At 36.1% G+C, this 18104-nt stretch overlaps 3 protein-coding genes across 3 annotated transcripts; all 3 read right to left on the reverse strand.

Moving 5' to 3' along the window:
* Nucleotides 1–1733: 1733 nt before the first annotated feature.
* Nucleotides 1734–5905, reverse strand: LOC127942249 (uncharacterized). The gene is made up of 13 exons (XM_052537941.1): nucleotides 5822–5905; nucleotides 5468–5630; nucleotides 5213–5307; nucleotides 4958–5005; nucleotides 4411–4789; nucleotides 4126–4302; nucleotides 3876–3964; nucleotides 3746–3782; nucleotides 3331–3425; nucleotides 3052–3099; nucleotides 2521–2899; nucleotides 2113–2378; nucleotides 1734–1868 (listed from the first exon to the last, which is right to left on the reverse strand). The coding sequence occupies exons 1-13, from the start codon at nucleotides 5903–5905 to the stop codon at nucleotides 1734–1736; spliced, it is 1995 nt and encodes a 664-aa protein (XP_052393901.1).
* A 4720-nt stretch (nucleotides 5906–10625) lies between these two features.
* On the reverse strand, nucleotides 10626–12242 carry LOC127942250 (serine/threonine-protein kinase pim-3-like). The gene is made up of 4 exons (XM_052537942.1): nucleotides 12171–12242; nucleotides 11891–11938; nucleotides 11360–11738; nucleotides 10626–11217 (listed from the first exon to the last, which is right to left on the reverse strand). The coding sequence occupies exons 1-4, from the start codon at nucleotides 12240–12242 to the stop codon at nucleotides 10937–10939; spliced, it is 780 nt and encodes a 259-aa protein (XP_052393902.1). The 3' UTR covers nucleotides 10626–10936.
* Nucleotides 12243–12825: 583 nt separating this feature from the next.
* Nucleotides 12826–16370, reverse strand: LOC127942252 (serine/threonine-protein kinase pim-3-like). The gene is made up of 8 exons (XM_052537943.1): nucleotides 16241–16370; nucleotides 15179–15249; nucleotides 14440–14602; nucleotides 14185–14279; nucleotides 13928–13975; nucleotides 13379–13757; nucleotides 13094–13270; nucleotides 12826–12932 (listed from the first exon to the last, which is right to left on the reverse strand). The coding sequence occupies exons 1-8, from the start codon at nucleotides 16368–16370 to the stop codon at nucleotides 12826–12828; spliced, it is 1170 nt and encodes a 389-aa protein (XP_052393903.1).
* Between the last annotated feature and the right edge of the window lie 1734 nt (nucleotides 16371–18104).

Consider the following 18104-nt stretch of genomic DNA (forward strand, 5'->3'; position numbering starts at 1 on the left):
ATGTTCGCGCGAATCCTTCTTGATCCAGTCTCCAGCAGTGAGTATAATGTATTTAAATGAATAATTGAAAATCGCCTTTCCTAATAATGTGCTAATTAGCAAGTTATGAATGTGGCTAAAGCATTCAGGCATTTTAGTGGGTTTAACTAGATTATCCTTTAAAGCAGATTTAGTTCACAAACAACTGACAGTTTTGACCTAAATATGATTTTCGATTACAATAATTAATCCTTAAATTTGACATTAGTTAGTTACTTACTTTTTAGCAGCATCAGTCGCGCGCGCGCGCGTTCTCACAAGATTTCCCGGTTCTTTTTATTATTTGAATCAGTGCAATCGGATAAATTCGCGAATGAATCATTTGCTTCTTGTGATGTATTATAAGGAGTAACAATATTTTTTATGAAATGTATTGAAGTAAAAAGTACAATCTTATGCTTTGGAATGTAGTGAGGTAAGAGTTACTCAAAATAAAACTACTCCAGTAAAGTACAGATACTTAAAAATGTAATAGCGGCTGCGATGCCGGATATTTTATCAAAATTCTCTTTATTTTCGTAAAAAAAAAGGAGAGAAAATATTATTGCGGACTGCTGTATACGCCTCTACTACACAAGCTTTCATGTGTGCGGTTGACAGATCAAGAGTTCAAATCCCACAATCAGTTTCATTTAAAATGAAGTTTAGCAGTCTCCATGTCAGTCAGTCTGTGGATATTTTTTTGTTTGTTTTACCAGTTCTCATAATATAGACAGAGAGAGAAAGTGCAAAAGTCTATGATATTATTTTATATATTAAATAGCTTAATAAATCAGTCCAATGGATGAGGTAAAAAAAAAAAAAAAAAAAAAAAACATGATTGTATTTAATATGATTGGCTATCAAAAGCACATTATATATATTTTATATACTGTTGTTATAAAAAAATGTCATTTAATTTTTTATATTTATTGATATTTTTATACACCTTTTTATATTTATGTATTTGTTATTATTTTTTACTAGCTTTATATTTTTTTATATATTATTAATTTAAATTATTATTTTTGTTTAGTTATATATTTATTTAATGATATTTATGAATGAATGATAATACTAATTTATTTTAATATTATTTATATATATATATATTTATATATATATATAAACACACACACCGTTGTAATAGAAAACATAAAGCATTTAATTTCATAAACCTTCTTATATTTATTCATTTATTGATATTTCTGAATGAATAATAATAATAAACTATCTATATTAATAAATATAATTTTACAACAAAATTTATAAAACCTTTTTATATTCATTTACATTTTTATGCACCTTATTCTTATTTTTATTTATTATTTTTATAGCTTTATATCGTTTTTGGTTTGAGTGTCATGTATATTTATGTCTATTAACTGTTGTTATAGAAAAAGATGTAATTTTATATAACTTTTTAAATATTTATTTATATAATTATTTAATGTTATTTATGAGTAAATAATAATAACAAAAAAAATATTAATAAAAATAATTATACAACAAAGCAGTGTACCTTTTTATATTAATTGTTTTTTTGCACCTTGTTATATGTATTTATATTTGTACACACCTCTTTATATTTTTTTTTTATCTTTTATTATGTTTTAGAAATAGCTGTATATTTTTCATAACTTTAAATTTTTTATACATAAAATTTTTATTTTCAGGAATATTTTCATCAGAGAACATTTCTCCACTTCTGCAATTTAATTTCTGAGGGCTTGAGGCAGTATTTGGCTTCCTTTCGTGGCTGTCTCTGATCTTCCTTTAATTTTCCTCTCATTCCTGTCGCTACTTACACTATTTTCTTTTTTTTCTCCTAATTTCTTCTGGTCTGCAATCTGAAACAAAAACAGAAATTAGTTTAAAGGTTTAAAAACATTATACAAAATATAAAAATTAACAAATAGAGGCAGAATATTTAAAGTAAAAAACAATGGAAATTTAAGAACATAAGTAAAAATTTATCAGAAATTATGAACATACAATGCGAAAATTTTTCACCTCACTATATGACACTTGCAGCAAAAGGGAAAAAATCTAATGTCAGACCAAAACAATTTAAAATCATCAAAATGAATTTACCATAAACCATTCGTGGAGACTGAGCTTCTCCAGTTCAATCCGCTGCTTTGGATCGATTTGCAGACAGCAGCGAATAAAATCACAGCATTCTTTTGACAAGCCATCTCTGCTCCAGGTGTTACTGTTGATCTTGCGCAGGTCTCGTCTTTTTGGAAAATCCCCACACAGCATTACAAACATGAGGATCCCGAGTGACCACACTGTAGCTGGTTTCCCGTGGTACTTGCCGGTGGTCAGATACTCAGGAGGGCAGTACTCTCTAGTGCCTGGAGAACAGATTTTGTTTCCATCAACACAATATTTTACCTAAATATTCATTATGATGCAAGAAATGATTTGATGCTATTTGATTCACAACACTGGATCCCTTTGGAGACTCACTTTCCAGGTTTGAGGGATCATACATACCAGCAAAGGACGTGTAACCCGCGTCGGTGAGGATCGCACCGCAGCCAAAGTCGATTAATTTGACTTGGAGTGTGTCCGGGTTAATCAGAAGGTTTTCCAGCTTAATGTCCCGGTGAAACACTCCACGCAGGCAGCATGTTCGAGCTGCGAATATTGCCTGGTGCATTATAACTCGTGCCACGTCCTCTTCAATGGTCACTATTCGCTGCAGGAGAAACCAATTCAGTTCCTCAAAGTGCATGGGCCGCTCAAGGACCAAAATATAGCGGTCAGGCTCCACGCGCCAGTCCAGAAGCTGGATGACTTCCTGAACCCGAGGGCCTTCGTCTGTCAGAAGTAACAGAGCGACCTCCAGAGGAAGAGGCTTTGAATAACCGTCCTAGAAGAGAGACAGTTGTGATGGTCAGACTTAAACAAGTCATGGACAAACTGTTGAGAACGGCAGATTGCCTGCTGAAAAATCACTGTGATTAATGTTAATATTAAAAACAGTGACTGAGAGGAGAAACAGAGAGAGCGCAGCCTACTAACAATGCTGATGAACTCCGTCTTGCTGTTGGAGACCAATTTAATCGCCACCTGATCAACAAAACAAAAAAAGAATTCAATTCAGAACAGATTTCACATCATTTCGATAATTTTCATGAATTTACATAAACAGATAGAGCAAGTCTAAACAGATCTGACAAGTTAAGTGCTCTAAATAGTAAATAAAAGATACACTAGAGTCCTTGCATTAGACGACTATAACACAGGACAAGAATAATTCAATAAAGATATTCTATTCAAGATATGAATGAAAATGGACACCTGTTGGCCATCCTCCAAACGTGTGGCTGCATGAACCGTTCCAAAGCCTCCCTCACCCAGCTGAACGCCCATCACATAACGGCATGAATTGATGTCTGTTAACAGATAAATAAAGACGCTGATATAAAATGTCAATCAGAGACAGCACTTACGTCATCTAAAACTATTTCAACTATGATTCTGATTCATATGAATTTAGACACTGGATATGTATGTATAGAAGACTATTTAAGGAAACTATAGAAACATTTTTTATATGTGTAAATTATACAGTATACCATTTTTTTACTATTCTTGAAGAAAGTGCATATTAAAGTAAATGTAAAGCATAAACCACTGAACTGCTGATAAAAGACTGTGTGTGTGTGTGTGTGTGTGTGTGTGTGTGTGTGTTGGTCACTTATGGAAAACTGACCCATAATTGTGCTGTTGTTATTCTCCTTGTCTGTGATCTGAAAGAAAAATCAGGTTTAATATCAAAATACATTACAAAAACCACATAAAAAACAGATGCACAACAAAGAGGCAATAATATTTATATTCACCATAAACCAGTCGTGGAGACTGAGCATGTCCAGTTCTATTCGCTGCTTCGGGTCGATCTGTAGACAGCAGCGAATAAAATCACAGCATTCTGTGCAGAACGAAGAGAGAGACGTCTGATTATTACCTTGAAATTCACTTTGATCAACAGTCAAATTATCCAAACCACCATCCTTCAGAAAGCCACTAGGCTCAGATGTTTCTTTGAAGATTTAGAAACAATATTCATTTTTGCTGAAGTGAAGATCTCACCTTTCGAAAAGCCAGCTTTGGTCCAGCTTTCACCATTCATCTTCTGCAGGTCCCGTCTCTTTGGAAATTGACAAAAAAGTATCACAAACAAGAGGATCCCGAGTGACCACACTGTCGCTGGTTCGCCGTGGTACTTGTCGGTCATGTAATACTCTGGAGGGCAGTACTCTGTTGTGCCTGGATGAAAGAGATTTTATTTCCATTAAAATAGCATCTTTAATTGAATAATACAGAACGGCCCTCAACGCATCAACCCACTTTCCAGGTTTGAGGGATCGTACATACCAGCAAAGGACGTGTAACCCGCGTCGGTGAGGATCGCACCGCAGCCAAAGTCAATTAATTTGACTTGGAGTGTGTCCGGGTTAATCAGAAGGTTTTCCAGCTTAATGTCCCGGTGAAACACTCCACGCAGGCAGCATGTTCGAGCTGCGAATATTGCCTGGTGCATTATAACTCGTACCACGTCCTCTTCAATGGTGTCCTCGTAGCACTTTAAATATTCATACAAGGACTGACAGGGCATGGGCCGCTCTAGCACCATAAAGTAATAGTCAGGCTCCACCTGCCAGTCCAGAAGCTGGATGATTTCCTGAACCCTGGGGCCTTTATTTGCAAGAATTTGCAAAGCCACCTCCAGTGGAAGAGGTTCAGGATAGCCGTCCTAGAAGAAAGACAGTTGTTATGATGCTTAGATGGAAAAAACAGTCATGGACATTCTGCGGAGAATGGTAAATTGCCAACTGACAATCATTTAGAGTCTGTGATCAATGTTAATATGAGACGCTGGAAATTAAAAACAGGAGAAACAGAGAGAGCACAGACTACTTACAATGCTGATGAGTTTCGTGTCCCAGATGGACGCAAATTTTACTGCCACCTAATCAACAAAACAAAAAGAGATGTGTGTGAGGACATGGATTTACAGAAATTAATATTGTAAGCATGCAGAGCATGTGTAAAGAGAACTGACAGACCAGGAGCTTTAAATAGTGAATATAAGATACACTAAGACTGCTTGTGAGAGAAGTATAACAGGACAAAAATGATTAGCTAGATAAATATTGTAAATAAAGCGAATGGATACCTGTAGGCCATCATCCAAACGAGTCGCTGCATAAACAGTTCCAAAGCCTCCTTCACCCAGATGACCTTTGACTTCATAACGGCGTGAATTGATGACTGTTAAAAGATAAATTAGAGATGTTAACATAAAATGTGCAACAGCGACAGCACTTCATCTATTATTAAAATATATTCAAATTAATAATAAAAAAGTGTAATTAAGGTAAATTTTAAGCATAAAAGTGTGTGTTAGATTATGTTTTGGTAGCACACTGACCAATAGTTTTCTCATCCTCTTGTATCTGGCTTGACTGAGGTGGGACAGTGTCCTCTGTCTGACAAACTGGATCTTGGGGAGCATCAACACTACAGTCGGCCGCTGCACAGGCTGAAGCTTGGGGGACACTGACTCTACAGTCTAATGTTTCGTGAAATGGAGACTGAGGGACGTCGACACTCAAGTCAGCTTCACAACGGACTGATGTTTGGAGGGCGTCATCTTTACAGTCAGATGTGACATGAAGTGAAACTGAAAGGGCGTCATTACTATTTTTGGACATCACAGATAATAAAGCTGGAGGAACATCATCACTTAAATTAGACATGGCAGTGAAAAAAGAGACGTCATCACTTGATTTGGACCTAATTTGGGGGACGTCATTACTACAGCTGGATGAGGCACAGACTGTAGCTTGGGGGACATCATCTCTGTCATCTAACAGGGCATAGTCTGCGCATTGGGAGACGTCATCACCATTGGCCAACACGGACCAGACTGTAGCTTGGGTGAAGTCTTCACTAATGTCTAATAGAGCACAGGCTGCACATTGGGGGACATTATCATTGGAGACGTCACTATTACAGCCGGACGCAGCACAGACTGTAGCTTTGGAGACGTCATTACTACAGCCGGACGCAGCACAGACTGTAGCTTTGGAGACGTCATTACTACAGCCGGACGCAGCACAGACTGTAGCTTTGGAGACGTCATTACTACAGCCGGATGCGGCACAGACTGTAGCTTTGGAGACGTCATTACTACAACCGGACGCGGCACAGACTGTAGCTTGGGGGACATTATCAGTTCTGCTGGATGTGACACTGAAAGAAGCTGGAGAGAAGTCAACAGAAGAGTCGGACGGTGCACAGACTGTAGATTGGTGGATGTCATTATTACAGCTGGACGCGGCACAGACTGTATCTGGGTCATCGAGTTCTCTGCCTAAAGGGGAGAATACGCACCAAAAGATATTAATCATAGAAAGAACATTTATGAAATATTATATTACTTTTAGGGATGTGACGAGATCCGATGTGCAAAACAATTTTCAGTGTTTACATTAGAGCTGCAAGATTAATCGTTTAAAGATGGCGATCTCAATTCAAACACCCATGCAATCTTATTCCTGAAAGACAACGCTTCAGTTATTTCTGTTATGACTGTTTCACATCGCGAGTGTCAGTGGAGCGTGAGAAGCACGTTTTGTTGCTTTCCATGTTAATGAATCATTCATGATCTCCAATTTATAGGCCTATATATAAAAAAACATGATTCTTAATTTATAATAATAAATGTTGTTTATTACTACATATAATTCATTAAAATAGAACTTTAGTTTCATAAAGTTTATTTCAAAATCCACATACATATTTTGCATTTTGTGTTTTTTAGTTGAATAAAATACTATTTTTCCCTATATATTTCATCATTGAGGATTTCTTCAAAAAAGTCTAAAAATCGAATCTCCTCTCATCTCTTCTGATCTCGTCACACCCCTAATACTCATATAACTGCTAAGATTGTAGTAAATTATGAAGTAACTTTTTGGAGGCCTTGATTTCTGCTTTTTCAGTTATTGGTCTATGTGTACATGCACGGATGTGTTATTTCTGGCTTTTTATTTTATCTTTTTTGCTTGCACCATGAGCATTGTATTTTAAAATAAGTGAAATGCTTAAAAACAATCAACATAATTGTTTTTTTTAATGTGCCTTTACAGCTCCTAAATTATTTGTGTGTGTGAATATTAATAAGGTCATCCAAACCATGCAAAAGTAATCTTAGCATATAACATGAACTTGAAAGTATGCAACGTCCAGATTGTGTGAGGAGTTTATGTTTCTGAACTGTTTAGTATAATTGGCATGTCATGTTGTGTTGTATAAAGTTATACAGACAAAATAAGTGCAGAGGCGTTTGCAGACTACAGTAAAGAAAAGGAGTGGAATATTCTCATAACATGGACATATCGTTTACCATCAGGACTCTTCACAGGTGGTACATCACTCTGCTCTGCATTTTCTTTTTGACCTGAGTGAGTGATGTTGACCTTCTTCCTTTCTCTTAGAATTAAAGCAGTTACTCCAAGCAACGTTAAGAGTACCATTTTGAAATAGTAACTAGCGTTGGCTGGAATAAATGCAATGTGAGGAAAATACTAGAATGCAACTAGTAATAAAACGACTAGTGTTGGCTGCAAGATGTGCAAAGAGAAGACTATGCAACTAGCAATAACCCACAAATGATTAAACTGATTTTTCAAAGCGAGCTTTTTATACCCGCATAGACTGTGACGTCACAAACCAACGGACGTTCCAAAGCTGCTCAGAGCGCCATTGGTGATTGGTCCGTTTTCCGCTGTTGGGCGGGGCTTCTGCGTAGCCAGTGACATCACAAACCAACTGACATTCCAAAGCTGCTAGCAGAGAGCCATTGGTGATAGTACAGAGTTAACTTTAAGAGGAATAAAATACTCCAGTAAAAGTACTCCTTTTTCAATAACATTATTTTATTAATTATAATTATATTTTCATAATGATATTTTATTCTCAAACCTTGTCTGTGATGTAACACACCCCTGGCCAAATCTCTGAGCGATTTCAGACACAGCACACAAGTCGCATTTATTTACAACCAATAACCAAGAGAAAACATTACCGTCTACAGCCGCGAGAGGGCGCTCTATGCTGCTCAGTGTAGTCTACAGGAGCACTGAGCAGTATAGAGCGCCCTCTCGCAGCTGTAGACGATAATATGTTCTCTTGGTTCATGCCAAATTAATTTTGATAAATAAGTCGCACCTGCATATAAGTCGCAGGACCAGCCAAACTATGAAAAAGACTTATAGTCTGGAAAATACAGTATATCTAAAAATTACCTAAACTTAGCACCAGCTAGCTTGTTAGTTAGACAGCATCAGCTAAAATATTTAAAGGGCTCAAATATTGCTAAATGCACTCTTACAAGTTGTTTGAAGTGAAATGTGTGTTGGCAGTGTGTGTACACAATCACCCTATAATGATAAAATCCACGAAGTGGTTTTTCATTAATCTCTTTAAATGTTTTACCTTCTCAAATCGAGCAGTCTGACCGTGTAACGTCACACGTCGGTGACCCCGCCCATGATAATTTGATTGACAGCAGCGCCTCAGCACAGACGGTACTTCTGTCTTACCTCAGACCTGCCCTGAGTGAGCCGTCGTCAGTCCAAGATGCAGACGAGCATGACTCCTAAGTGATTTTGGTTTTGTTGTTGGATGTAATAATGAACATAGCAGTAGTCTTTTACTCCCAACATCTGAGCGACTGAAATCGCAGAGGATTAATTTATGTTTGGAGAAATGAAAGAAATGCACCCTTGATCTACTTAAATGCGTTTATGTTCGCGCGAATCCTTCTTGATCCAGTCTCCAGCAGTGAGTATAATGTATTTAAATGAATCATTGAAAATCGCCTTTCCTAATAATGTGCTACTTAGCAAGTTATGAATGTGGCTAAAGCATTCAGGCATTTCAGTGGGTTTAACTAGATTATCATTTAAAGCAGATTTAGTTCACAAACAACTGACAGTTTTGACCTAAATATGATTTTCGATTACAATAATTAATCCTTAAATTTGACATTAGTTAGTTACTTACTTTTTAGCAGCATCAGTCGCGCGCGCGCGCGCTCACAAGATTTCCCGGTTCTTTTTATTATTTGAATCAGTGCAATCGGATCAATTCGCGAATGAATCATTTGCTTCTTGTGATGTATTATAAGGAGTAACAATATTTTTTATGAAATGTAATGAAGTAAAAAGTACAATCTTATGCTTTGGAATGTAGTGAGGTAAGAGTTACTCAAAATAAAACTACTCCAGTAAAGTACAGATACTTAAAAATGTAATAGCGGCTGCGATGCCGGACATTTTATCAAAATTCTCTTTATTTTCGTAAAAAAAAAAAGGAGAGAAAATATTATTGCGGACTGCTGTACACGCCTCTACTACACAAGCTTTCATGTGTGCGGTTGACAGATCAAGAGTTCAAATCCCCAAATCAGTTTAATTTAAATGAAGTTTAGCAATCTCCATGTCAGTTAGTCTGTGGATATTTTTTGTTTGTTTTACCAGTTCTCATAATATAGACAGAAAGAGAAAGTGCAAAAGTCTATGATATTATTTTATATATTAAATAGCTTAATAAATCAGTCCAATGGATGAGGTAAAAAAAAAAAAAACATGATTGTATTTAATATGATTGGCTATGAAAAGCACATTATATATATTTTATATACTGTTGTTATAAAAAAAATGTAATTTCATTTTTTATATTTATTGATATTTTTATACACCTTTTTATATTTATGTATTTTATTATTTTTTACTAGCTTTATATTTTTTTAATATATATTATTAATTTAAATTATTATTTTGGTTTAGTTATATATTTATTTAATGATATTTATGAATGAATCATAATACTATTTTATTTTAATATTATTGATGTATATATTTATATATATATAAACACACACACCGTTGTAATAGAAAACATAAAGCATTTAATTTCATAAACTTTCTTATATTTATTCATTTATTGATATTTCTGAATGAATAATAATAATAAACTATCTATATTAATAAATATAATTTTACAACAAAATTTACAAAACCTTTTTATATTCATTTACATTTTTATGCACCTTATTCTTATTTTTATTTATTATTTTTATAGCTTTATATCGTTTTTGGTTTGAGTGTCATGTATATTTATGTATATTAATAACTGTTGTTATAGAAAAAGATATGTAATTTTATATAACTTTTTAAATATTTATTGATATAATTATTTAATGTTAGTTATGAATAAATAATAATAAAAAAAAAAAAATTTTATTAATAAAATAATTATACAACAAAGCAGTGTACCTTTTTATATTAATTTTTTTTTGCACCTTGTTATATGTATTTATATTTGTACACACCTCTTTATATTTATTTATCTTTTATTATGTTTTAGAAATAGCTGTATATTTTTCATAACTTTAAATTTTTTATACATAAAATTTTTATTTTCAGGAATATTTTCAACAGAGAACATTTCTCCACTTCTGCAATTTAATTTCTGAGGGCTTGAGGCAGTATTTGGCTTCCTTTCATGGCTGTCGCTGAGCTTCCTTCAATTTTCCTGTCATTACTTACACTATTTTCTTTTTTTCCTCCTCATTTCTTCTTGTCTGCAATCTGAAACAAAAACAGAAATCAGTTTCAAGGTTTAAAAACATTATACAAAATATAAAAATTAACAAATAGGGGCAGCATATTTAAAGTAAAAAACAATGAAAATTTAAGAACATAAGTAAAAATCTATCAGAAATGATGAACATACAATGCGAAAATTTGTCACCTCACTATAGAACACTTGCAGCAAAAGGGAAAAAAGCTACTGTCAGACCAAAACAATTAAAAATTCTTCAAAATCATCAAAATGAATTTACCGTAAACCATTCGTGGAGACTGAGCTTCTCCAGTTCAATCCGCTGCTTTGGATCGATTTGCAGACAGCAGCGAATAAAATCACAGCATTCTTTTGACAAGCCATCTCTGCTCCAGGTGTTACTGTTGATCTTGCACAGGTCTCGTCTTTTTGGAAAATCCCCACACAGCATTACAAACATGAGGATCCCGAGTGACCACACTGTAGCTGGTTTCCCGTGGTACTTGCCGGTGGTCAGATACTCAGGAGGGCAGTACTCTCTAGTGCCTGGAGAACAGATTTTGTTTCCATCAACACAATATTTTACCTAAATATTCATTATGATGCAAGAAATGATTTGATGCTATTTGATTCACAACACTGGATCCCATTGGAGACTCACTTTCCAGGTTTGAGGGATCATACATACCAGCAAAGGACGTGTAACCCGCGTCGGTGAGGATCGCACCGCAGCCAAAGTCGATTAATTTGACTTGGAGTGTGTCCGGGTTAATCAGAAGGTTTTCCAGCTTAATGTCCCGGTGAAACACTCCACGCAGGCAGCATGTTCGAGCTGCGAATATTGCCTGGTGCATTATAACTCGTGCCACGTCCTCTTCAATGGTCACTATTCGCTGCAGGAGAAACCAATTCAGTTCCTCAAAGTGCATGGGCCGCTCAAGGACCAAAATATAGCGGTCAGGCTCCACGCGCCAGTCCAGAAGCTGGATGACTTCCTGAACCCGAGGGCCTTCGTCTGTCAGAAGTAACAGAGCGACCTCCAGAGGAAGAGGCTTTGAATAACCGTCCTAGAAGAGAGACAGTTGTGATGGTCAGACTTAAACAAGTCATGGACAAACTGTTGAGAACGGCAGATTGCCTGCTGAAAAATCACTGTGATTAATGTTAATATTAAAAACAGTGACTGAGAGGAGAAACAGAGAGAGCGCAGCCTACTAACAATGCTGATGAACTCCGTCTTGCTGTTGGAGACCAATTTAATCGCCACCTGATCAACAAAACAAAAAAAAGAATTCAATTCAGAACAGATTTCACATCATTTCGATAATTTTCATGAATTTACATAAACATATAGAGCACGTCTAAACAGATCTGACAAGTTAAGTGCTCTAAATAGTAAATAAAAGATACACTAGAGTCCTTGCATTAGACGACTATAACACAGGACAAGAATAATTCAATAAAGATATTCAATTCAAGATATGAATGAAAATGGAAACCTGTTGGCCATCCTCCAAACGTGTGGCTGCATGAACCGTTCCAAAGCCTCCCTCACCCAGCTGAACGCCCATCACATAACGGCATGAATTGATGTCTGTTAACAGATAAATAAAGACGCTGATATAAAATGTCAATCAGAGACAGCACTTACGTCATCAATATGATTCTGATTCATATGAATTTAGACACTGGATATGTATGTATAGAAGACTATTTAAGGAAACTATAGAAACATTTTTTATATGTGTAAATTATACAGTATACCATTTTTTTACTATTCTTGAAGAAAGTGCATATTAAAGTAAATGTAAAGCATAAACCACTGAACTGCTGATAAAAGACTGTGTGTGTGTGTGTGTGTGTGACTTATGGAAAACTGACCCATAATTGTGCTGTTGTTATTCTCCTTGTCTGTGATCTGAAAGAAAAATCATGTTTAATGTCAAAATACATTACAAAAACCACATGAAAAAAAGATGCACAAGAAAGAGAGGCAACATTCTAAAGAAGAACTAAAGAAGACGGTCTGAATATACAGCGCTGAAACTTGTCATCTGTGCGGTGCATGAGGATTGACTACATGATAGTTACAGCATGTACTGAAAGGAAGCGTGAGAAAGCTAATGTCTATAGTCTCATACAATTATTTCAAAATCATCTAAATGTATTCACCATAAACCAGTCGTGGAGACTGAGCATGTCCAGTTCTATTCGCTGCTTCGGGTCGATCTGTAGACAGCAGCGAATAAAATCACAGCATTCTGTGCAGAACGAAGAGAGAGACGTCTGATTATTACCTTGAAATTCACTTTGATCAACAGTCAAATTATCCAAACCACCATCCTTCAGAAAGCCACTAGGCTCAGATGTTTCTTTGAAGATTTAGAAACAATATTCATTTTTGCTGAAGTGAAGATCTCACCTTTCGAAAAGCCAGCTTTGGTCCAGCTTTCACCATTCATCTTCTGCAGGTCCCGTCTCTTTGGAAATGTACAAAAAAGCATCACAAACAAGAGGATCCCGAGTGACCACACTGTCGCTGGTTCGCCGTGGTACTTGTCGGTCATGTAATACTCTGGAGGGCAGTACTCTGTTGTGCCTGGATGAAAGAGATTTTATTTCCATTAAAATAGCATCTTTAATTGAATAATACAGAACGGTCCTCAACGCATCAACCCACTTTCCAGGTTTGAGGGATCGTACATACCAGCAAAGGACGTGTAACCCGCGTCGGTGAGGATCGCACCGCAGCCAAAGTCAATTAATTTGACTTGGAGTGTGTCCGGGTTAATCAGAAGGTTTTCCAGCTTAATGTCCCGGTGAAACACTCCACGCAGGCAGCATGTTCGAGCTGCGAATATTGCCTGGTGCATTATAACTCGTGCCACGTCCTCTTCAATGGTGCCCTCGTAGCACTTTAAATATTCATACAAGGACTGACAGGGCATGGGCCGCTCTAGCACCATAAAGTAATAGTCAGGCTCCACCTGCCAGTCCAGAAGCTGGATGATTTCCTGAACCCTGGGGCCTTTATTTGCAAGAATTTGCAAAGCCACCTCCAGTGGAAGAGGTTCAGGATAGCCGTCCTAGAAGAAAGACAGTTGTTATGATGCTTAGATGGATAAAACAGTCATGGACATACTGCGGAGAATGGTAAATTGCCAACTGAAAATCATTTAGAGTCTGTGATCAATGTTAATATGAGACGCTGGAAATTAAAAACAGAGGAGAAACAGAGAGAGCACAGACTACTTACAATGCTGATGAGTTTCGTGTCCCAGATGGAGGCAAATTTTACTGCCACCTAATCAACAAAACAAAAAGAGATGTGTGTGAGGACATGGATTTTTTCAGAAATTAATATTCTAAGCATGCAGAGCATGTGTAAAGAGATCTGACAGACCAGGAGCTTTAAATAGTGAATATAAGATACACTAAGACTGCTTGCGAGAGAAGTATAACAGGACAAAAATGATTAGCTAAATAAATATTGTAAATAAAGCGAATGGATACCTGTAGGCCATCATCCAAACGAGTCGCTGCATAAACAGTTCCAAAGCCTCCTTCACCCAGATGACCTTTGACTTCATAACGGCGTGAATTGATGACTGTTAAAATATTAATTAGAGATGTTAACATAAAATGTGCAATAGCGACAGCACTTCATCTATTATTAAAATATATCAAAATTAATAATAAAAAAGTGTAATTAAGGTAAATTTTAAGCATAAAAGTGTGTGTTAGATTATGTTTTGGTAGCACACTGACCAATAGTTGTCTCATCCTCTTGTATCTGGCTTGACTGAGGTGGGACAGTGTCCTCTGTCTGACAAACTGGATCTTGGGGAGCATCATCACTACAGTCGGCCGCTGCACAGGCTGAAGCTTGGGGGACATTGACTCTACAGTCTAATGTTTCCTGAAATGGAGACTGAGGGACGTCGACACTCAAGTCAGCTTCACAACGGACTGATGTTTGGAGGGCGTCATCTTTACAGTCAGATGTGACATGAAGTGAAACTGGTGGGGCGTCATTACTATTTTTGGACATCACAGATAATAAAGCTGGACGAACATCATCACTTAATCTAGACATGGCAGTGAAAAAAGAGACGTCATCACTTGATTTGGACCTAATTTGGGGGACGTCATTACTACAGCTGGATGAGGCACAGACTGTAGCTTGGGGGAGATCATCTCTGTCATCTAACAGGGCATAGCCTGCGCATTGGGAGACGTTATCTCCATTGGCTAACACGGACCAGACTGTAGCTTGGGTGAAGTCATCACTAATGTCTAATAGAGCACAGGCTGCACATTGGGGGACATTATCATTGGAGACTTCACTATTACAGCCGGATGCGACACAGACTGTAGCTTTGGAGACGTCATTACTACAGCCAGACGCGGCACAGACTGTAGCTTGGGGGACATTATCAGTACTGCTGGATGTGACACTGAAAGAAGCTGGAGAGAAGTCAACAGAAGAGTCGGATGGTGCACAGACTGTAGATTGGTGGATGTCATTATTACAGCTGGACACGGCACAGACTGTATCTGGGTCATCGAGTTCTCGGCCTAAAGGGGAGAATATGAACCAAAAGATATTAATCATAGAAAGAACATTTATGAAATATTATATTAATTTTAGGGATGTGAAGAGATCCGATGTGTAAAACAATTTTCAGTGTTTACATTAGAGCTGCAAGATTAATCGTTTAAAGATGGCGATCTCAATTCAAACACCCATGCAATCTTATTCCTGAAAGACAACGCTTCAGCTATTTCTGTTATGACTGTTTCACATCGCGAGTGTCAGTGGAGCGTGAGAAGCACGTTTTGTTGCTGTCCATGTTAATGAATCATTCATGATCTCCAATTTATAGGCCTATATATAAAAAACATGATTCTCAATTTATCCAGAATCTAGTTTTCATGTTCTTTCTTGCTACATATAATTCATTAAAATAGAACTTTAGTTTCATAAAGTTGATTTCAAAATCCACATAATTTTTTTGCATTTTGTGTTTTTTAGTTGAATAAAATACTATTTTCCCACTATCTCGTGTGATCACGTCACACCCCAAATACTCATATAACTGCTAAGATTGTTGTAAATTATGAAGTAACTTTTTGGAGGCCTTGATTTCTACTTTTTCAGTAATTGGTCTAAGTGTACATGCACCGATGTGTTATTTCTGGCTTTTTATTTTTATCTGTTTTGCTTGCATCATGAGCATTGAATTTTAAAATAAGGGAAATGTTTAAAAACAATCAACATAATTTTTTAGTTTTTTAAATGTGCCTTTACAGCTCCTAAATTATTTGTGTGTGTGAATATTAATAAGGTCATCCAAACCATGCAAAGTAATCTTAACATATAACATGAACTTGAAAGTATGCAATGTCCAGATTGTGTGTGGAGTTTATGTTTCTGAACTGTTTAGTATAATTGGCATGTCATGTTGTGTTGTATAAAGTTATACAGACAAAATAAGTGCAGAGGTGTTTGCAGACTACAGTAAAGAAAAGGAGTGGAATATTCTCATAACATGGACATATCGTTTACCATCAGGACTCTTCACAGGTGGTACATCACTCTGCTCTGCATTTTCTTTTTGACCTGAGTGAGTGATGTTGACCTTCTTCCTTTCTCTTAGAATTAAAGCAGTTACTCCAAGCAACGTTAAGAGTACCATTTTGAAATAGTAACTAGCGTTGGCTGGAAGAAAAGCGAAGCGAGGAAAATACTAGAATGAAACTAGTAATAAAACGACTAGTGTTGGCTGCAAGATGTGCAAAGAGAAGACTATGCAACTAGAAATAAATCACAAATGATTAAACTGATTTATCAAAGCGAGCTTTTTATACCCGCATAGACTGTGACGTCACAAACCAACGGACGTTCCAAAGCTGCTCAGAGCGCCATTGGTGATTGGTCCGTTTTCCGCTGTTGGGCGGGGCTTTTGCGTAGCTAGTGACATCACAAACCAACTGACGTTCCAAAGCTGCTCAGAGAGCCGTTGGTGTTTGTACAGAGATGACGTTAAGAAGAATAAAATATTAATCCAGTAAAAGTACTCCTTTTTCGATTATATTATATTATCAATTATATTTTCAGCATTTTAATAAAACGGTTAAAGTTACGTCAGCAGGGAATATAAAAGTTCATGTGTTATTTTATTAAATCTGTGTTACTTTAATGTTTTGTTTTTATAAATTTTTTACCTAAAACAGAGTTACTGATTTTGATGTGTCTGCATTCAAGCATTTCAGTGCTTAAATAAATCATCCATTAAATCAGATTTAGTTCACAAACAACTGAGAGGTTTGACCTAAATATGATTTTCGATTACAATAATTTTTTCTAAAATTCGACATTAGTAACTTAAAGTTACTTTTTAGCAGCATCGGTCGCGCGCGCTCACAAGATTTCCCGGTTCTTTTGTATTTGAATCAGTGAGTTGTCAACTAGACTAGAGAACAGCTGAAATCGGATCATTCTAATTCGCGAATGAATCATTTTAAAGGTTTTAAGGTTAACTGAAATCAGTTCGTTCCAGTGTTGCTAATTTAGCGATTTTCTTGGACAAACCTTATTTTGTCTCTGGTTCTGCCGCACGAGCGCGAGGTCTCTCTTTCCCAGCGCGCGCACACGCCTCTGTCTCTCTTCATCTTCTTCAGCGAGTTCAGAGAAGAGCAGCACTTTCAGTTAACAAAAAAAATATTCTGTTTCTTCTAACTCTATTTTACATGCAAGTATAGCCGGGAATCACAGCACAGCCATTGTCTTAAATCATATGTTTATTTTATTTCTTTAGACAATGTGGTGAATAGGATTTTAGTGCAGATTAATATCTTTCAGAGCTGGTTATGTAGTCTTAATGGACAGCGTTTCAGTCATAATATTCATTTCGTTGTCTGACAACAGAAACATTAAAATATAATAGTAAAAACAGTTTAATTGAGATTTTGTCTGCAAATTCTTTAATACATGTAGCTAATTTTGTTTATAGCATTCTTTTAAAGATAATTTGTATAAAAAAAGTTACACACTGTTAAAAATCTAAATTAATGCTATACTGTAAGGCTATTGCCAATCAAATGATATCAGTATCAAAATCCATTTTACTATTAATTAAAATCAATTTACATTGTTACTATAATTGCATAAATTATGTAATGAAAACAAAATTATTCTCTGCCTCAAATTATTATTTATTGAAGTGTTGTTTGTATAAAATGAATGTGTCACATGCTAATGTGCCGATATTTGGGAAAATATTACTCTTAATCGTGTGATGCTTAACTATTAAGTTATAAACATATATAAATACAAAAAAAAAATCTTGTACAGTGGCATTTTTTTATCTTGCATGATGCTTAGGTTGTGCAACTGCCAAAGCTTGGCAGAATTGACTACTTTGAGATGG

This window comes from Carassius gibelio, chromosome A21, assembly GCF_023724105.1.
Source record: "Carassius gibelio isolate Cgi1373 ecotype wild population from Czech Republic chromosome A21, carGib1.2-hapl.c, whole genome shotgun sequence".
Taxonomy (NCBI): Eukaryota; Metazoa; Chordata; class Actinopteri; order Cypriniformes; family Cyprinidae; genus Carassius; species Carassius gibelio.

Coding starts and splice junctions, on each gene's coding strand:
- LOC127942249 (XM_052537941.1), bottom strand. CDS start 5,905: ATGACAGAGATGATGTCCCCCAAGCTACAGTCTGTGCCTCATCCAGCT. Junction 3,783..3,875: donor GTCTCCACGACTGGTTTATG/GTGAATATAAAT, acceptor TTTTTCTTTCAG/ATCACAGACAAGGAGAATAA. Junction 2,900..3,051: donor AGACGGAGTTCATCAGCATT/GTTAGTAGGCTG, acceptor TCTCTCTTCTAG/GACGGTTATTCAAAGCCTCT.
- LOC127942250 (XM_052537942.1), bottom strand. CDS start 12,242: ATGGGCGTTCAGCTGGGTGAGGGAGGCTTTGGAACGGTTCATGCAGCC. Junction 11,739..11,890: donor AGACGGAGTTCATCAGCATT/GTTAGTAGGCTG, acceptor TCTCTCTTCTAG/GACGGTTATTCAAAGCCTCT. Junction 11,218..11,359: donor GGGTTACACGTCCTTTGCTG/GTATGTATGATC, acceptor TCTGTTCTCCAG/GCACTAGAGAGTACTGCCCT.
- LOC127942252 (XM_052537943.1), bottom strand. CDS start 16,370: ATGGTACTCTTAACGTTGCTTGGAGTAACTGCTTTAATTCTAAGAGAA. Junction 13,758..13,927: donor ACACGAAACTCATCAGCATT/GTAAGTAGTCTG, acceptor TCTTTCTTCTAG/GACGGCTATCCTGAACCTCT. Junction 12,933..13,093: donor CAAAGCTGGCTTTTCGAAAG/GTGAGATCTTCA, acceptor CGTTCTGCACAG/AATGCTGTGATTTTATTCGC.